Below are 21,938 nucleotides of genomic sequence, written 5' to 3'. Positions count from 1 at the left end.
AAAATAGACTTTTGTTAAGAAGGCACTTTCTTTAAACGAACAATATCATAAAATCGGAAAATATCGTCCCTAATTAGCCTGTGCGGACTGCCTAGGCTAATCTGGGACGACACTTTACGCACATGCATTTAACCCACTTTTGACAGAGTACGGCTCATATTTATGCTGAACTATATGGAATGACAACATACATGTATATTGATAGCATTCTTTTAAAATTGTAAAAATACACCATGGTATAAAAAACGGCAATACTTATACCATACGCACAAATGATTTATACATGCAGTAAAGTGTAAAGTAAAATGGTGTTGATACTTTGTTACATGTGCACAACTTTAATGTTACTCCAACAATAGCTTCATCACTTCGTGTTCATATAATAGAAACAGTACCAATTTAATTTTGTAATAACAATATTGAATAAGTCATATAACCTACATCAATATTAATAATGAATAATGGCTTTTAGAAGAAAGAATTTGTGGTTACAACGAATGAAGGGAAAGACAGAAACAAATATCAACAATTAAAGGATAAGTATTTTCCCTCATGAATCATTACGTCATTTTTGTAGGTTGAGAAATAAATGATATATTTATAAAGACATCAATAATAAAATTAAATCACAAAAATAATGCTAAAAAACACCCGGATTACTATAATAGTTTCGAGTCATCAATAACCAGACTAGTATCTTAAATACAGACAAGATAAGTGTAAGTAAACTTTTTTGTAATACTGACAGATGCTTCAAATATTCATTTGATTAATCTCCTAGTACCGACAGTACGAATTAATGACGTTTTTTTCAGATCAGATGTGAAATATATCCTGTATAAAAATACCGTTTACTTTAGACAAAACAGCATGGTATCAATAAAGCAAATCGCAGATATGTTGACAGTATTATAAAATATGCAGGAACGAACTCCCCGAAATACAATTTTCTCCGCACCATGTACCTAGATTTCCCATACATATTATTCGAGTATGTGTATCAAGTTGAAGTGAAATTTACAATGGAATATGAATAATTAACAAAACGATCATTGCCCAGATAAAGTGTCATAAGTTCAATCCTATAAAATAGAAATATCAACCTTATTTAGATAGATTCTCATTATATGAATTTTGCAGACGATAATGCAATTTATCAAACCTTTAAGTGCACTAATTATTGGGCAGATTTAGAAGCCAGATATAAAAGAACATTTTAACAAAAATGTCTCAGCAGTATGTCCATATTCATTAGTGAATTCCAGAGCTGATTGCAAACTCGTTATTTGGTTTTAAAGAATTCCGTAGACATCCAGACTCCACAATGCAGTTTTTGCACGCGTTTTCCTCGATCTACGAGCATTATTCATTCGATCCTTCATTCCGTCCGATTTGTCGAGCGCACTAATTCATATTGGTATATGGTGAATATTCATATAAATGTACGGTCTTTAGTACCAACATCTTGAAACTGCGTTGTCAAGTATGTTTGAGGTTCTGCAACTTTGACACGCGAAAGGACATTGTCCAGAGACGCGTGAACCATAGTAGTAGATTTTATTTCATTGCGTCAGATTTTGTATTTGAACTGTGAACACTTAATGAATATTATTACAAACACACCTTTGACGAAGAATCCGCAAGCGAATTCTGTTTAAAAGAATAATATCATATTATTTTAACAAATTTAAGATTTACTTTTCGTGATATGAGTTTTCGCACAATAAATAAAAAAATGTTGATGGCGGAAGTGATAATTTTTTTTTAAATAGCGACTACAACGACCGCAGTCGACTGACCACACAGTCATGCGACCACAGTCGCAGCAAATTTCTCCGTGAACGCGACAATTTGTCAGTTGGCGGCCGACAACCGTCGGTCGACCGCACAGTCGCGCGACTACAGTCGTGTTTTGTAGTTTTTTATTAAACCGGACCCTGGTCTTTACTAATGACAGGAAGAAAACAGTATCTAATGCATTCTAAGTGCACACTATCAGATGTGTCCAGTATTCCGAAATCACTCATCTTTAAAATGGTTCATCCAGACATTTCCACACATTTCTCTAAGACTTCGCAAAAACCTCTTAATTCTGACATTTCTGTTAGATGAAACATAGACGAAGCTTAGGATCCCCTGGTACTGATCTGCGTCTGTCCATCGTAATGCCATTTGCACATCAAGAACAATAGAATTTTCTGTACCGCGGTCACCGTAAACCGGAACTGGAATGCAATTAATTTCCATAATGTAGTCTAAATAAAAGCTAGATATGTACATCGGCTTTTTGTTAGAATCACAACATTTCAGCCACAACACTCTACGGGAACATTGTTTATATAAATTCTCCGCCCTAACCTTCCCGCCTGCCTTAATGCAACACCTTGTGGATCAATGAGTCCTAAAATTAGACGAACCATCTCAAATGAAACTGCAAGTCCATGATTAATCAGGAGTCTTTTACGCATTTGCCGGTAACCAGTATTTTCACCGGAAGCTGATAACTCAAGCAATATTCCTTAAATAATTTCTTCGAGACTGTGCTGACTTTGGCCTCTAGTCAGGCGGTAACGTCTCAAGACTCGAAAAATCGATCGTTCGCTTGTTATTTTTCCATGTTGTATGGCCATAACTCCAAGAGTTTCACGTCTAGAATAACCTCTCTGACGATACAAAACAATAAGCTGTGATGATGACATACCCTGAAGATCGGCGTCCTGAATATCGTATGCGGGCATGATCTGGAATTACCATAAAGAAAATTAGAGATCCATTATTCAAATAAAAAATCCAAAGGTCTAACAAGTGGCTTTCCAAAGGGGGATATTGGTACTGTACCGGATTCGACCTTTGAACTTTAAATGTGACATTGACACTGTATAGACTGTTGCATTAATGCATACAGAAAAATCGCACAACCATTTCTCACCCAGTAATTTCCATTTTTGTGTCTGAAAATAAATATGTAAAAACAGCTACATGTATTTTCGTCAACAAAGATGCATTAACATTAAAAATAAACAATAAAAGGAAACTTACTACTTGCTATATTATGCACGTACACTCCAGTTCTTGGTCTGTAGGATAAAGACAATGTTCACCGATTGAAGAGCATCTATTTTTATATAACTGGCATCTTTCGCGAATTTATATTCATAATTTCATGAAGTTATCTTATTTCGAGAAAAGTTATATGTTTTCGCGAAATCTTCCATTATTTTCATGAAAATGTTATCTGTATGTGTTGGCAGTTTAGAGCACTAACATGCATAAATTCGTGTTATATTTATTTCCGTTAAAATTTATCTGTTTTCGCGAAAAGAATTTCTTTTTCGCGAAATCCTCAATTATTTTCATGTTATTTTAAGTTGTTAAGTGGTGGCACAAATATGCGTCCATAATGATCTTAGCTAACTGGAAAAGAATGTTTATTTATACATGCGTATTTGTCATGTGTGTTACAAGCTCCATTTTACACGTAGAACTAGAGCGTTTTCTTAGTTATCAAGATTTTACAATGTTGTCAAGAAGCTTCGACTTATACAGCAATTTGATATTTATACTTGTTCTTTTAATCATTCTCAATCCATGCTACGGACAGTCTTGCTTGGACCTCCGCCGGATGAGGACTGAAATGCGCAACCCAGCACCAAATTTTAGCCGCCAGTCGTGACGTGTTTGTTTAACAAACGCAGTTCCTTGTTTGTAGTTTTTAAGGACGGTGCAGAAACTAACATGCAGTCCGTGATCTAAATCTGTGAAATGTTGATATGAAATCAATGGGCATCTACCTTTCCTCTCAAGTAACCTTTAAATGGAACATTACAGCCGTAAATCAGTTAGACATAAGCGGCACGTTTCGACGAATGCAGCCCAACTGAACCATATGAAGTAAATGCATAATAATTCGAATGTGGAATTATAAGGTTTCGTGTAAAATGCAATATATTTTCCGGAACACAGCCGAAATCCCACGTGAAATATGCAATTTTTGAAGTAAAAACAATCAAGTTAAAGCTCTATGTATTCGATAAAAAGCATAAACATTCAGTGTATGGTCTTTTCTCAAAAATGACATATTGTTCCATAAGCGTGCATTCCAAATTTTACAATGTTTAATACGTTTATTAAAGAACACATACACTTCAAAGCTATCTCCCGGTAGGTATTAACATTTTGCAAACACGTACGGCGTCAAAATCAATTTAAGTTAATCGAAACTAACATGAAGTCAAGGCTTCATTTACCACCAATATGTTCACAGTACATTCTTATCACATGTATTGGAGTTTACTACTGGTTCCACGCATATGGTCAATGTAATCGGCGAATCGAAAGTTAAAGATCGGCCTTCCACCGATGGAGATGGAGGTACTGTGCTCTTGGAGGGTCTCCTGCATTACTAGTATCTTCTCAAGGAGGATGTGGAACAGGGCGTGGGAGAGAAGACATTTCTTATGGACGCCCACTGATACCCTGAAGAAATCACCTATCCGTCCATCTGGAGCCTTTGTATCACATGCCACAAGTTTATTGTTTGTTAGTGGGAAAAGTGTCAGCGGGACTGAATGGGCATTAAAAGTGTTATATCGACGATGTGAATTTCTAATTTATCTATTTCAATATAAATCTTGACCAAACTGCTGACAATATTTCCCCTACATGCGGTGAAGACTACAGATGTTAACATTCTCATTCAAAATGTTGTTTTAATATGGTAAGTAATTACTAGTAATCTACATGTATTTATACTTTTAATCTGTTCCATTTATACCTAGGATTTCGTTAATTTTAGAATTGCTTTGGGAAAAGCTTTGTTACTCACGTTCAAGAGTCCACAAACAACCCAGAGAAAACCAATCATTACGGAACGTATTTAAACTAATGAACTTTAAATTCATAAAGACGCGTTCATTTTCTAGCACAGCAGTGCGCAATTGTATAACCCTATAATAGCATTATGGACGTTAATCTTGACGCATTCATTTTCTAGAACAGCAGTGCACACTTGTTAAAAATTGTTAAAAGTCACAATGCTATTCTCTCTGAATCACGGACTTATAATAATTACGGAATAGATATCAATCGTTATGTATGCCATAACTTGTATTGCAAGTTTAGACACTGAAAAAATGTCCGATGGTATTTCAATCGTAAAAAATAATTGTTGTAATATTGTTTGACCCAAAATGTTTGTCGTTGAATTTCGATATTTAATTATATAATTATATAAAACAGAGAAACAACTTCTTTGTTTTTAAAAAAATCTATTCACTCAACGTTTCGGTCAATTTAGACCTTCATCAGGAGTAAACATTTTGTTATTAAATAAAGGAAATGATGTCACAATCACATGACGTCAATTGCAACAACGTCAAAGTGTTACATACTATTTGGCGTTAAAATTAACATATAACCAAAATAATATACAACATCATTATAAAAAGCATACAGTTCATATATGCATATGTTATCTAATTAACTAGATTATTAAAGTAGGATCAGTTATGATACAAAATTACTGGAAAAATGCAGTTTGAATGCGAAAATGTTAAATGAACCAGTAAAAACTACCTTAAAACTAGAAAATTAGAAGAGAACTTTAGAATTCATACCTAGGGGAGCTATAGTTCCTAGGTAATGCATCCAAGAACATTATTTTAATAGGCGTTTCCAGTTATTTTGTATTTGTTCAATAGGAACAAAAGAAAAATCATCAATGCTATGTCCAGCCGAATTAAAATGTTCTGAGACATTAGTTAAACAGTCGGGAAAATGTTTAATGTCAAATTTATGGCTATTCATTCTTTGACTACATTTTTGATTAGTTTGATATTTAATTATGTCATTGTCGGCTTTATTTTTGGTCTTACGATTCACCTATTGCTCATATTGTCGATAGCAACATATTTCAAACAGATACTTCCAGTTGCCAAGTATCTACGGTGGCAGAGAGGTGACATTCACTACTCTTATTTTAAATTGCACACCTCTTTTTTCTATCTCGTGGCCGCGACTTACTATCTCGTGGCCAGGAGTTAGAAAAAGAGCAGTGCAAAACTAAATAAAAGAGGAGCGCAATTAAAAAAATAGCGGTGCAGTAAATAAAGGAAGGGTGCATGTAACAAAAGAGGAGAGAATTTTAGCTATCTTGAGATCCCGACTTAGCTAACTCGTGGCCACGAGTTAGTCAGCCAATCAAATTGTTCCACATGGTCGCCCATGGTGATCTTTATACAAATGGAAGTAATTATCAACAAAAGAGGAGATAATTTTAGCTATCTCGAGATCCCGACTTAGCTAACTCGTGGCCACGAGTTAGTTAGCCAATCAAATTGTTCTATATGGTCGTTCATGGTGATCTTTACACAAATGGAAGTAATCATCACAGTATAAGTCCGCTTTGGTCAGCTATATATATATATATATATATATATATATATATATATATATATATATATATATATATATATACATGCGTACAGAATATTTGCAGATGTTACGCAAAATTTGATTGGCTTACTAACTCGTGGCAACGAGATGGCAAAAATTCTCTCATCTTTTGTTACATGCACCGTTCTTTTATTTTACTGCACCGCTATTTTTTTATTGCACTTCTCTTTTATTTAGTTTGCAATTCTCATTTTTGCATCTCGTGGCCTCAACTTAGTAACATTTTAACTTATAAGTGAGATATTCAAGTATGAAAAGTGTTGGGTTTGAAAAGTCTCAAATACACTTACAGGTAAGCGGAAATTTGCCAAAATGCGCGCTTTCGCTGATGAATATTTATATGAGCAGTACATTTATAAAAATTAGTTTTATCCTATTGAGAATAATATTACGTTTCACTTTTTTCAACGTGCATAAAGATGAAACGCTATTCTTACTATCGATTGTACCGGGGGGGGGGGAAGGTTTTAACTTCCCAAATTTTAGTGTCCCACTGAGACTTCCGAAATGTGACCCATTTTTATACAGGAACTCTGATAAAGAGGATCCGTTTTGATGCAAGATTTTTGAAAAACAGACCCATTTGTATACGATACCATTGAGAAAGTGCCATGGACCCATTTCAATACAAGAATTTTGATAAATTGGACCCATTTCAATACTAGAATTTGATAAAGTGGACACATTTCATACTAAAAATTTTTTCTCTTTCATATCAATACAGTATTCTTATTGAATTTTCTAGTATATGTTTATTTGTAAATTTCATATATGTATCATACAAATTTGCCATTTAAAAATATGTGTGTCTGTCTGTCTGCCTGTTTGTCTGTGTGTCTGTCTGTGTGTATGTATGTGTGTCTGTCTGTCTGTCGCATGTTGTGTGGTGAATGAGTGGAGACCGGTGAACGACGAGCAAGTAAAATGCGCCGGTCAATAATATCGTTGCAAAGTAATATATTGAATTGCATAACGAATTCGTTTTCAGAGCACATATTTCCGATTCGAAATGCAAGAAATTGGCCCAAGTGGCTTATGATACAATACGGTGTATTAATAAGGCGCTCAATAACACTGACCAATCCATGCAGCTATATAAAGCGATTTCCACAATGGATTTAATGCAAATTTTATACGTTCTTAATGCCATTTCAACATTTCGACACAGTCCTAATTGGGACAATATCGGTTACTTTTTCTTTGACCACGTAAAAAAATCGTGACCAAACTATGGCCAGGTGACCGCTAAGACACAATTCAAACAGCCAAAATCTTGGCAGCATGAGAGAAAACGCATTAACATTAATCTCTATTCAAACAAAATAAGCTTGGAAGCTTTTGTGAAAATACAAATTTATCAACTCGGATTAATTGCTAACTCACGTGGTCTCGCTGTGATGTGGCGATTGGCATGTTGTCAGAACGGTACCAATATAAAGTTCTGTACTGCAAGGTTTGGACACAGATCCTACTCGCAATCCATTGACGGAAGAAATAATTTGGAAATCTTAAGGTATGAAGAGTTTGTAGTTTTTTCATTGTGTTATCAAACAACAATTATTAAATTTATGTTCTGTTATTACTGTTGCATTTTTATTAAAGGTTGGTATTTTTCTGACTGCATTTTGTGAACCATAAATCAAGTTTAGCACAGAAAGGTATAAAACATTGCTTCATTTTTTTCCGTTTGTTATGCTTTCATCCGTATTTTAACTTTATTTTGTTGTTGTTTTTCCGTATAAAGTGAGTGAAAAACAATTGGCATTAACACTGCGAAGCAAGTTTTTACATGAGCTGAATGCAATCGTAGATTTATACCTATTAACAACGATTTGGCCTTGATATGCGATTGGGATTGAAAACGCATGGTTTAAAAGCAACTCACAATTGGACGCTTCAACTATTTTTGGAGATAAAACTAATTTTAAAATTGTAATAATATTCTTTCTCAATTATAAGAATTGTGTGCATTGTCTATAAGTGACGATGTGATTCTATAGATAATATGTATACGAACAAAATTGAAAATAGGTTTTTGGTGTACCAGTAGATATATATAGTTTCGTAACGAAACGGACTTTCTTAGTAGCAAACTTTTTATCCTCCATTGACAATGTTCTTCAAAACAAATTTTGACTTTTGCTACGTTCATTAAGTGTTTAATTGTATCATACATTTCTGGTACCAGGACGGTTATAAGTAATATAACATCCATCCGATCACAGTAAGTGTTTTCTACCTGAAACTACGTTTATACAAAAGCGCCATAGTATTGACACGGTTGCGTCTGTTGTGCGATAATATGTTATAGAAATGAATACATTCTGCAACACAATTGCAAGACATTTTAGCCCGTCTTTGCTCGCCACAGTGCGATTTTTGGCATTGTTTAACCCATTTATGCCTAGTGGACTCTCCCATCCTTCTAAATTGGATCAATTTATTTCCAAAATTAGGAATGTCTAATATATTTCTTTCATTATTAAGAATATTTCTTACAGAAATTCCTTTAAGCAAACAGCGCAAACCCTGATGAGACGCCGCATCATGCGGCGTCTCATCTGGGTCTACGCTGTTTGCCAAGGCCTTTTTAGGCGCTAGGCATAAATGGGTTAAGGTCTTTATCCATTCGGTTTAAGGTCCATATTCAATATTTGGACTGCACAGGCTAATCTGGGACAACACTTAACGCACATAATGATCCGTAAACCAAGAGCGCGACTCATGGGTTAATGATTTTTATTAGCATTTATGACATAACTATGTAACCTATTGTAAAGATATTGAATATTTATTAAATATAGTCTCATTTTTTTCATAGGTTATTGAGCTAAGTTACTTTGTTAACTATTATATTTTATATAAAATATAAATTGGAGAAAAAATTGTTGTAGAGAAATTAATTCAATTTAATGAATAAATTTATATGTTAACTTGATGTTGAACCTAAAATAACAACTTCATTTTCTCTGGATGATACATTTAATTTCTCTGTTGATATCGAATTCGTGCACACACCGATTCAACATTTCATTGTGATTGTGTATGCTATCTTTTACTACGTCAAAAATAGATTACACGTTTTTATTACATGGATCCATATGTTGTAAAGTTCCATGGTATTGTGTTGGCATCAACATATTAATTTTAAACTATTAATGTATGTAAATATGTTAAAGAAGCCTAATTAATTCGAAATTGCAATAATCAATACCACTTATTGACGTAAGTTTTCATTAATGAATAGTTTTCCTTACTTCTCACGAAATAAGTATGTATTACTGGTCAGTCATTGATATTATGTGAATTAATTGATTTCCTGTGTTTGTGATTTTTTTCTAAATTGTATAATATATACTATTGTAAATAAACGTAATAGTTTATTCTTTCTGCCTTTAAAATCAGTATTTTTCTTCTTTTTTCATATTTTGTTTTGAAATTTCATTGGATGTACACACACATATATTATATTTTTACACGTGATAGTGCTTTATTTATAATTGTCGGCATGAAAGATGATGAACGTATGTTTAAGTCTAAATAAAATGTCTGTTCTGTTCTGTATTATAACAAACGTATACGTGCACTTGAACTGAACCGTATCTTTTATTCGAAACTCGCGCGCTGTGGGTTTTTCCATTTTCTGAGCGCGCGCGAGAGGTACAAACATCGTCATTAATACAGTAATGACCAGTAACGTCGATATCCGATTTGCTTCCCATTCAGTAGTGAATAATAACTATTTAAACGACAGTAGCGTTCCTTTTAGGAAATGTCAGACTTCAAGTCTTTTGTTATTATTACTATTATTAATAATAATTACACATAACAAATCCAACACTGATATACATGTATGTCAGACGTTTTATACAGGATTGAAGTCTAAATACACCGTTTCCGCCTTTACGAATGGGTCCAGTAGCTAGCATCCTTAAAGACATGAACAACAGAATTTTTCAGCTGTATGGGAATGAAGGAACCTATACAAACGGCTTGACATATGCAATATTTCTTCTGAAAAACATTATTCATGTTATTGTTTTTTCGTTATAGATATAGCAAATAAAAGTAATGTATGGTAAAGCTCGTTAGTGATGTGCCTTCTATTCTAAAGGTCTTACTCTTTAGAGAATAATTTTCTTTAATTTTCAGATTAGATTAAAGAAAAGCATCACCATAGAGCTATATCAATAGACATATAACTATCCAACTGATATAGAACGATATATTTGTTCTAGTACTACGAATGGACTGAGGATAATAAGGTTTTTGTTGTTTGGTACTTGTCTATATGATTTTAAATATATTTGAATAGTATAATATATATACGATGGAGTCAATGTCTTGATAGTTTCGTTGGCAAACTTTCATTACAACTGAATGCCCAGGCCTACGCATAGTCCATATAAACGGACTCCCAGAGCCTTTAATTTTTGCTATGGCGGCTCTGGCAGTCCATATGCACCCCTTCATAAACATGTGTGCAGTTCAGCGCAGCGAATCCGTGCGCTTCACTAAACAGACGTCGTTCGAGACAAATTGGGGAAAATAATGAATAAACTTCATAAACTTTATAGGCTGGAGCACATAACCCGACGTGCAAAATATTGGCGTACTGCGACCTAACCAATATTGGGTCAATTTTCCAATATGGCGGATACAGCGTACATAACAAAACTTAAGTCAATAAAATCAATTATTTCTTGCTTTAAAGGTACCATTTAGATAGTTTTTGTGGTTTAGATAGTTAAACTTTAATAAGTTCTTGCAGTTTCAGTGTTCCTTAACCCTTGCATTGTTGATAACATTTTGCACCCATGGACAAGAGAGAGCGTATTGCAACTCGAAGCAGCCCATTGGGCTATAAAGCTTAGAGTTGAATTATTGCAACTAGCCTTCGAACAGGAATTATGCGATTACATAGTTACGTGACCGAAGCTGTTTACATGTACATGCAGCATTATATCGTGTTGCATAATATTCTTACATATTAAACACGATCGAGATTAATTCATCTAAAGAAAAATGATTAAATCATGGTATTTTTTATCAACTATAACGAACGTTTGAGCAGAACAAGTGGTGTTTACTGTTCAGAAATAAAAGAAATTATTGATTCACCCTCTTTTAAAATATGCTACTCAGCTTTTGTTTGTACCTACCGCGCGTGTTCAAATATGGGAAAAACCCAGACTGTAGAGTTCCGAATAACAACTACAACTGTATTGCGTTTTGTCAAATTTGCAGATGAAACTAGGACTAACGTTTTTGGTGTTTGGCGCAGCTTGCCTGATGGTGACTGCTCAAGAAAAGGTAAGCTGAAAGAGTCTACAGTAAGCAATACATATTCCGTAGATAGACCTTGGTGCTCCATTACTTGCTTTTACTTTTCGTTAAACATTATAATTTATATTCACATTAAATACGTAATTATTAGAAAATAAAACAATATGAATAACACGTGTCAGCTGATGAGTATTACATACAGCAATTATATTAGTTGTAACTTTACTTGGGGTTAAGGTTACTTTGTAAGAGAAGGGTTAACGTGTACGTTTTGCAATTGAATTCAAATTCAACATGGAGATGCTTTACTTCGAACGTTTTGTTCTTCGAAATATAATTGATAATTAAGTGTAAGTATAAGTTCAATACAGTCCGGTATATTCTTAGATTAAACTAGTTATGATGAAACAACATCTTGTGTGAAGCCTTAAAATTCAGGAAATATTTCAATTCAATTTTATATTATTTCTTGTAATATCTTTCGTGACAGTAAAGTAACTGATTGAAATTATGTATTGAGTTTCACACAAGTAATGGATGGTATAACAAAAATACACAAAAAGAAATTTTATAAAATAGCTGCCGCACGTGCGGCTGTATTACCATTGCCATAACATGTATAACATTTTATTGCAGGCTACCACCAATGCGCCCTTACCTCAACCGGCTACTGAACAAAATGTACCAGTAGAAACAAAGCCATCACCACCTCCAAGTGCTAAGTCAAGCGACGTACCAGTAGAAACGAAACCATCACCACCACCAAGTGCTAAGCCAAGCGCAGCTACCCCACAAAAGCCTACCCCACCGAAGCCTACCCCACCAAAGGCGCCTGCTAAATCAACTTTTAAACCAACAACTAAACCGAAGCCAACCCCACCAAAGGCGCCTGCTAAACCAACTTTTAAACCAACAACTAAACCAAAGCCCACCCCACCAAAGACTAACCGACCCAAGCCTACCCCAGCGAAGCCTACCCCATCAAAGGCGCCTGCTAAACCAACTTTTAAACCAACAACTAAACCAGCACCCAAACCAACACCAACTCAGCCAGCGACTAATCAAACTGTAAATCCAGTGGAAGAAGGTTTCGATGACGTGGATCTCGATGTCGAATTGACGGAGAATGAAAAAGGTGACTTGAAAGATTTCTGCGGCGTAGCTCTGGGTGGGAGCACGATTAATATGACCGATTTGGAGGAGGCCTTGGGCAAAGCCGGCCAAGTATGCGACAAAATTATTGCCACCGTCGAGGAAAGCTCTATAACAAGCGGCGATGTCGAGCAACTTCTACTTGAAGTAGGTGCTGTTGTAAATTTTAAACGTAGACACGTCTACAAACAACAAGGTGGCGAATAACGTATAAATCTATTGTATTGCACACACCGGACGGTCATGAGTTTGTGGAAAAAGTTCTTGCATACTCTTTTAAAATTCAAACTCTTCTTTCAGCGTACGAAAAGATCATTCCCATTCGCTCTGATGCCGTTCATCACCGACAGTAAGGCATTGATTACATTAGCCTTGGGGGAATTTGTCAAGGGCTGCGCTGCTAAGGCAGGGGTGAAAATCGATGACCAGGTGAGGCATATACAATTTGTATTCATAACGAACGATTCCCTCGAACATTTGGAAGACTAGTTTGTAGCTTTGCAATCAATATATTACTAAATGCATTTCATTAAAATTGTATTTTAACTGACAAGACACTTATCGAGTGCCTTTAGATGTCAATTTTTTTAAAATAATACATATTTTTTATCAGTTATAATGGATGTAAAGTAATCCAGTTTGGTTGTTTGTCTTACAGATCTTAAAGATCGCTCTGCCCGAAGTCATGGGCTTCATTGGATACGCGTGCAGTAAAATGCAGTAGGTCTTTACAGGACTTCCGCTTACCCGACAGGATCAGAACAAGGACCCGCCCCGGCAAAAATCTAAATAACAATTTCTGTCTCTTCTACTTCGAACGTTGCTATCCTTTCGAGTTCAAGTTAATGTGTTATATTGACTGGGAAAAAACAACGTATGACGCCTTTAAAAGGGTTGAATTAAACGTACTATTGATCGATTATCGATAGTTAAGTACAACATGAAAACTGAATCTTCAATATATTGCATGTATCTGTTTTTTTACTAACACTCTCACTTAAGTGTGCCTTTATTGCTATCTATTGTTTTCCTGAAAATAAAAAAATCTTTAACTATTTCATATAATTCTTTGTTTCGTTTCAATAGACAAAAAAAATATACATTTGTATAATGGATGGATTCAGATTTCAAACTATAAGCCGCGCTTTTGGACAACCCAGCTGATTGCATGTGCGTACAGTGTTCGCACATGCTTATCAGGACCGACTCTTTCCGTATGGGTTATTTTCTTGAAAGGAGGTTTCTTCTTAGCGAAAATCTAGTTAAGGCGGATATCGTCTTCTCAGATAAGCTTTTGCACAGACTAATCTGGGAGAAAACTTTCCGAAAATACATTACGCCTGTTGTTTTTTTCTCTTCTTGTTTTGTTCGCGGCTTAAATGAATTCCCATCTTACAGACAAGCAAAAAGAACTGTTCAATCATAACTTTTTATTTCTTACATCGGCGAAAACTGGTGACACGAGGATACTGGTTTGGGCAAAATCACTATCACTAGAAAAATTAAAACTACGGGACGCATGAAACACATTCAGCATTACAATAACCTTCTGTTTTTATCAAAAAGCATTGTGCTCAAATGTGCCATTTACAATTCGCAATGAGACTTTTAATGACGAAAATTGGTCTTATTCCATATGCGCCCATCATATATATAGCCCACTCAGCCTGCGCATCTCTCAGTCTGGTCAGGAGATACATAATGATATCATAACATATTGAGTGGCTTTATAGCGAACAGCATGGCCTGACCTGACTGCGCAAATGCACATGTTGGGTTTAACAAACGCTGGCCGAAACGCATAAGACCCATTTTCGAATGACGCGGCTATGAAGGTTTGATTTTAATGTGTCGAAAAACTGCGTTTAAATCAAATATTAACATACTTTTTTTCGATAGTGAAGAAATATAATCATAATAAGGCATGTGAGGACACATATGATGTGCACTCCCGTAGTATATTTTGTATCTACGTACACCAAAGATTTATAGATTACATTATATTTCTATAGGTATTTGCTTACACTAATGTGTGCTTTGACAATGCTAACAAACATTTCATGCGTTGAATATGCAACTTACAAGTGAAAAAAAAACACAATAGTTAAACTTTTGATTTCTTTTTATTTATTTATTTAGAAAAGTAAATTGCAAACTTTATTTCCAAGTCTGCGTATACGCCGACTACATTTTTAAAAGATATTTCTTGTTATATTTAGTTGCTTTCGGTTTTAGCGATTATAAAGCCTTTTTGAGGTCTCATAAGTATGCCTGTAGTAATTGGTGAACTCATGTCCAAAGGTTTATAAATTGAGAACTGTGAATATAAACAAGCTTAACCTTCTACTAAACTTCTACTAATGCGTTGCTAGTAAATACAAAAGAGCGCCGATATCTGTTGAGAACAAAAGAACGTTTCCCAGAGATGGAGATTGCCGTGCAACTGTACTCTCCCTTGTTTATCGGCAGCCGCATCTATTAATAGCCTCAGATTTATGAATGAGCTGAGCAAAAATACTACGTCACGAAGACGCAGCAGAAACTGGACTATTTTAATCATTCATAAACAATCTCTTCCGCGACACTATGATACAATCATTGTTTATTGATTCTTTTTTATATAAGCTCCGTTCGAAACTATTACATTTAACACGATATTCATATAATGTTTCCATTTGTGAATGAATATAGTTGGAGAACTCAAACCTGTTGCATACATTATAAAACTCTTTCTCTTGCGGATACGGCGCGTGTGGCGTTAGTAGGCTCTCCGTAGATAAGGCGAACCGACTTGCATTTTTAGGTCTACTGCTTATGCCTCCGAACGCAATCGGCTCTATAGTAAGACATGTTTTTAATGAAAATTCAATACTGCTCCAGCAGCTGGAGTTTCACTTCTTTATACTGTCTTAACAAATTTGCGAGATACGGGATACCTCAGTAAAATATAAATCCACTAGATATATCGCGTTTTGTCCTAATCAATCTAACAAATAAACCGAAAATCCCTGTGTATACATTATTAAATATAACAATCCTACATACCGTCTCAGTTTTTTTTTCTTTCTCAGTGATGCGAGAGCAACACGATGAGTGAAACAGTAGCATAGTACACATATCCACACTTCTAAGATATTATATGAACATCATATATCCGGACCAACAACTATTTTGACTAGATACTAACAATAATTATTTTTAAGTCATCATTTGCTTGAAAACGAACATAAATTAATACAAAAAGAACCAATTTGGAGACTTTTATCATTATATAACTACCTCCCCTGCAATAGAAAACATATAAGGAAACTCGCATTCTACGAGCCATTGAAATTCAATATATCTTTCTCCCCAAAAAAAATTGCTGGTGGAATTCATTTTTAATTAAGCTGTATATCCGCATGTAATTAATAAAATACGAGTTATAAAAAGGCATCCCAAAAAAATCTCGCGTTTTACTTAATAAATTACCTCCCCTAAGCCGATGGGACTATCAAAAATACGTATATAAACAAAACGCGTTCTTTACATAAGTGATAATAATGCGCGTGCCCGTGCCATTCGCCCTTCAATTACTTACCAAATTTAGTACAACGTATCTACAATAGGTGCGAATAACTTAAACCTCTGTAAATAAGTAACCAGGATAAATATACCATACATATAATAATATAACATGTATCCTGACTGCCCGACCCGATCCGTGGACTATGGTTATTAGGGTGCCTCCGAGCGGGCCACGGGCGACGAGTCACTCAGACGAATGCACCTAGCCATTTTATCCCGGCCTATGCAATGCGGTGATATACAATCGGACTGTGCCCTGTGAGGATGCCATGGACTGGGGCGGGCTGCTATGCTGCACAATAAAACATAGTAGAACAGCAACAACCACAACAATCTTTGACACAATGACGGAGAGGTACTCTCTCTCAAATTTAACGGTCATCTGTGACCACTATGTAACAATATGGACGAACTTGAATCCCCCTTTTGAAACCAATAATAAATCGGGTTAACAGTATCCAAGTTCCGCGAGACCCCCTCCCCTTTGTGCTGGTCCTCTTATTATTTTTTCCGCTGCATCCAGCACGCAGCAACCGACGACAAAGTATGTGGGGGAGAGCACACAGACACCTCACCTCCACGGAGGCCGCAGAAAGTGCGCACGTAGGTAACCCACTTGAGATACCTACAGTGCAACTCCTATAGATGTGAATATTGTACCATTCATGTATTTTCCCATATGCATAATACACAAATATGTTGAATTGGAGCGTGTCGGCTGTGATGATAGGGCATGCCAACCTTCTCCCCCCCCCCCCCCAAGCAATATGTCTCTGCCGTCGCGACCCACCCAAGATTACCAAAAAAGATGAAGGTATTTATTGTATGTTATTTCTCTTTGAATTGCAGTGATCGGAATCACTAATTGTAGTCCATTTTGTATACTAACAATTGTAATTTCCTATGTAGCTGGATCGACATGTTCCAGACCAGGCCACGATACTAACCGGTCATAATACAATAACACATAGGACTGCTGCCTTTGTCTCCATATATACATTTTAACCAGAAACATCAACGTAAGCGCCCTCCCTAATACCAAATACACTATTACCTCAAACTCAGCCCCTCTCTTCTTTCATCAAATAAATGATCTATCAAAACTAGCCTGACCCTTACAACACCACAGTGCCATAAGACACTTAACACAACAAAAAGAAAGAATATATATAGAAATTGTCTATGCCCCCAACGAAATAGTCATATCGGCCCAATCAAACACACGTAGTCTCTCTCTTCTATCATGAAATACATGATCTTTCAAAATCTAGCCTGTCCTTCGCAACACCATTCAAACAATATTCCAATAGCAACAGAGAGAGCCCACGTCACCACAAGATATGACACAAGGCAGCAGAAATACATATGTACCAATACTAACACCATGTACTAATATGTCTTCCGCGTTAAACGGGGGTGCAGTGTATCGGTGCTATACACCGGGCACTTAAAAGAACCAGGAGCGTCTCTGGAATCCTGCTCGAACGCCCACTTACACCTCTATGGGGCGGAGAGCACAACAACCACACATGGATAAATGAAAACTAAAAGCAAGGCCATAAACTATAATATTAAGTAAAAGCATAAAATATATGATATAACAACGGCAATCTTAGATTATTTATTATAATTTTACCTATCCAATCGTAATAGCAAATATAACATAAAAATAAAATAAATACAGCCCAGCTTGATACATGGTCTGGATGTTCGGCAGGCGGGTGGGAAAGAACGATGGTGACTCCGGATGGGGCTTTGTGGAACTCTTTGGTCGGTTCTTGGCTGATCTGTTGTCGCGCGCAGCAAGAGGGTGGATGAGGGTGCTTGCCTCGAGGGGCTTCAGTGGTCGGGGGTCGGGCCGGGGCCGTAAGTGGGCGCGGGGGCGGGGGCTTGGGCTCGCTCGGCGTGGGTGCGCTCGTGCGGGGGCGGCGTGTTATGCGCTCTGGGAACTGCAACGAGATACAGCCCTTCACGACTGACCGACGGACGTAAATAACCGACAAACAGCTCCACTTCCGCTCCAGACAAATGCACAACAATCACATACCACAGACTTTACACAAACATCTACAGATCACCATCACGGGACCCGGAACACACGGGTGTGGCACTCGCATACTCGTCGCTCGTTATGAGTGGTGTGTGTGGGAGTGTTATATGTGTGTGTTTTGGGTCTTACTCTCCGGGTGATGATGGGGTGTGGGTCGTGTTGAGTGTCTTGTATATGAGTAGTGTGCGGGACACTCCGCGTGATCCGCACCTCATCATCACCATTATACAGTAGAGTGCACATTAAGGTCTCATTGGCCAGCGTGCACTGAACTCTCTTAAAAATAAAAATCATTTGGCGAATACCCGGGCAGACGGGGTAAATTTGACCTACTCTGGCTCAAAATTAACCTTTATCACCTGAAAGGTCACAGGGGCAGGTCGGGCTACAAGGACCTCGTGAAGAGGCCAGTAGGACCTGTAAATAAACTCTGATACACACACACACACACATTTTGAGCAACGACATTAGCTGGTCTCTAATATAGGGTATATGCACTATATATGTACACGTTTTGAGCCAAACATAATCTGAAATAAACTCTAAATCTTTATGTGTACAATAACAACCATGGAAACAAAAACATGAACAAAAACAGTAATTTCTTTCAGCAGGAACAAGAAAAATAAAGCAATATTTTCTCGTGTTTTCAGCGCGAGCGCCGTACGCCAAGGGGTAGCCGCCCCAGCCCGCCAAGCGCTGCTAGCATATTCCGCCGCACATGCGACCAGGTTGAAAGAATCCCGCTTGACGATGGGCTAAGTGCGGCTGATGTTTAATACATGTACACAATAATTGAGCCTTGATCTGTAAAAAGTAATTTCATGCATATGCGTATTGTCGTTCCAGATTTGCCTGTGCAGTCCGCATATGCGTATTGTCGTTCCAGATTTGCCTGTGAAGTCCGCATATGCGTATTGTCGTTCCAGATTTGCCTGTGCAGTCCGCATATGCGTATTGTCGTTCCAGATTTGCCTGTGCAGTCCGCATATGCGTATTGTCGTTCCAGATTTGCCTGTGCAGTCCGCTTTTATGGAATTTTTCGTTTAAACAAATTCTCTTCTTTAGTTTTACGGATCATTTTAATTTTCTGCAACTATATCTATTCATACGACACACGAACACTATCTCAGATCCTAATAAAAAGACGAATGCTTCGGTTATTGTAGGAAAATATGTACGAAATATCTTCGTCACAATCGGCTCGGGGCGCTAATTTGGATTTGCTGCATTTTATGAAATTCGTCTTCAATGTATAATTTTTCTTGCCTATTTTGTGTTATTGTAACATATTTTTTATCAATATATTACAATTTAACAAATATAAAAATCGTATAGATTCGCTTCATCGAACACCCACTGGAAAGTGCGTCCCTGATTCGCATAATTATGCTTTTTTTGTAACATGAGATCATCCTTGAAAATCAAACAATTTACCATAAGCAGATGCGTGAAGTAAGGTAGAGCCACTGTAATGATTTCCCGCAATTTCTTCGAAGATCGAAGAGCCTTTTTACCTGTTTACTTATGGATATCTAATTTAAGTAGATACTAATGTGAAGTTGTCGTGGCCCAGTGGTCAAGTCAATTTATTTGTAATTTGATTTATTATAGCATATAAGCTATGTTTATTTTTAAATAGTAGTCCGGTTTTCCAGCAATAACACAACAATTGCAATAACTACCTGTATATACCAAGCTTTGCATCGAAGTACAAAATGTTCATATTTTCACTAGCGCCATGCGCTCGCGAAAATATAAAAACAATAAACGGTAAATCTGTCATTTTCTTAGTATTCTTGCTGTATAATTTCAAAATATTACCTAAATGATACTATTTTAAATTTTAAGAAACTTTGTTTTAACCAACCCTATTTCTTATTGGCTGAAACCACTTACATTTCATGGCGCTCTTCCATAGATAACAAGATATATAAGAAATAAATGTCTGTAAACGAATACTTATTTCATCTTGTTTTAACTTAAAACACCATTACTGCATCTGTACACACCAACTGCATGCCCGTATATTGAAAATCTGGATGAATAATGGAAGGGGCACAAATAATCTAGACCAATGCCGAGCGTGGGGGTGGTTTTGAAAAGACCAGTATATGTTTTTAAAAAGCATGGAAAGCCTACCTAAAAATTTGCATGTAGTTCAGTGAAATTATGCTGATTAAGAAAATAATACATTAGATTATATTTGGAAAGGTGTCCATTACAGTGACTCTACCTTAAGTTGCATTCCCTTCTAGTGGAATTGCACTGACAAACAACAGCAATGTGATATTTACGTGATACATGGATATAAGTTTCTTATTTTAAACTGATACTTGTCATACACTTTGACACCGAACACAATTTACAAAACGCTTAATTGACTAGTTTTATTGATTTGTAAAAATCAAGTCTGCGCCACAGTAACGCACAATTCTCTTCAAGCTCATTTTATTTAACTCAATGAAACAACACATTCTCTCATCCCATGTCCTTGTCATTTCAGAACAAGGCCCAGGAGCTTATCGACATCCTCGTCCGCTTCAATGCAGTATATGACGTTCTGGATTCTATCTAAACCGGCTGGAAGAACCTACACCAGATATGAGCAAAGTTACTATCGAAATCCAACTTCCTTAATACTTTTATTTTTAAGTGTTTTTTTTTAAATCAATAAAAATATATTTCAATCATATTGCGTAATTTCTGTTCATTCAAATATTCCATAGTCTTGCTTATGCCTATTTAATGTACTTTCTATTCATCATGTAACCACTTCAGCAGACCAATAAAGAACTCCACATCAGCAGACCTATTATAAACTACATTTCAGCTGACCAATTTAGGGCTACATTGCAGCTGACCAATTTAGGGCTACATTGCAGCTGACCAATTTAGAACTACAGTTGCAGCTAACCAATTTAGAACTCCATTGCAGCTGACCAATTTAGAACTCCGTTTCAACTGACGGATTAAACATTCCATTTCAGCTGACTTAATAAAAATTCCATTTCACCTGACCAATCAAGAACACAGGTGGTAAGCGTGTGATCTTAATTGGTTAAAACATCATTTGCAATGAAACATTATCACTTACTGAAGATTTCATACTTGAATCGGATCAGATCGTCGACGAGTAGGTCATGCGAGTTGTGTATCGTGTTATTTCTTAAAATTTGACCTTTGAATTTTGATTTTTTTCCCCCCAGATAAGTTGATTTTTCGTTATAATTTGATTATTTTTCATTCAAAATGATGTTGTTACTAATTAATATTATAGCCACACACTAACCACCTGTGATTTAGAACTGTGCTTGGCTTTCCTAACTAGATATCGGCAGTATACGATTGACGTTTGAAAGATATATGTATGCGCTGGTATATACTATTATGTGTAAGAAAAGTTCGATAACAATTACATAGGATTGTG

General features: G+C 36.2%; 1 protein-coding gene across 1 annotated transcript; it reads left to right on the top strand.

The window, feature by feature from the left end:
• The first annotated feature begins 7,882 nt into the window (after window positions 1–7,882).
• Window positions 7,883–13,794, top strand: LOC127866016 (uncharacterized). The gene is made up of 5 exons (XM_052406247.1): window positions 7,883–7,966; window positions 11,701–11,766; window positions 12,376–13,038; window positions 13,192–13,320; window positions 13,550–13,794. Exons 2-5 carry the CDS (start codon window positions 11,701–11,703, stop codon window positions 13,613–13,615), a joined length of 924 nt encoding a protein of 307 aa, XP_052262207.1. The 5' UTR covers window positions 7,883–7,966; the 3' UTR covers window positions 13,616–13,794.
• Window positions 13,795–21,938: the final 8,144 nt, after the last annotated feature.

This window comes from Dreissena polymorpha, chromosome 2 (assembly GCF_020536995.1).
Source record: "Dreissena polymorpha isolate Duluth1 chromosome 2, UMN_Dpol_1.0, whole genome shotgun sequence".
NCBI classification, from domain to species: Eukaryota; Metazoa; Mollusca; class Bivalvia; order Myida; family Dreissenidae; genus Dreissena; species Dreissena polymorpha.
Note: the sequence above shows the minus strand (reverse complement) of the source record. Positions and strands in the feature narration are given on the sequence as shown.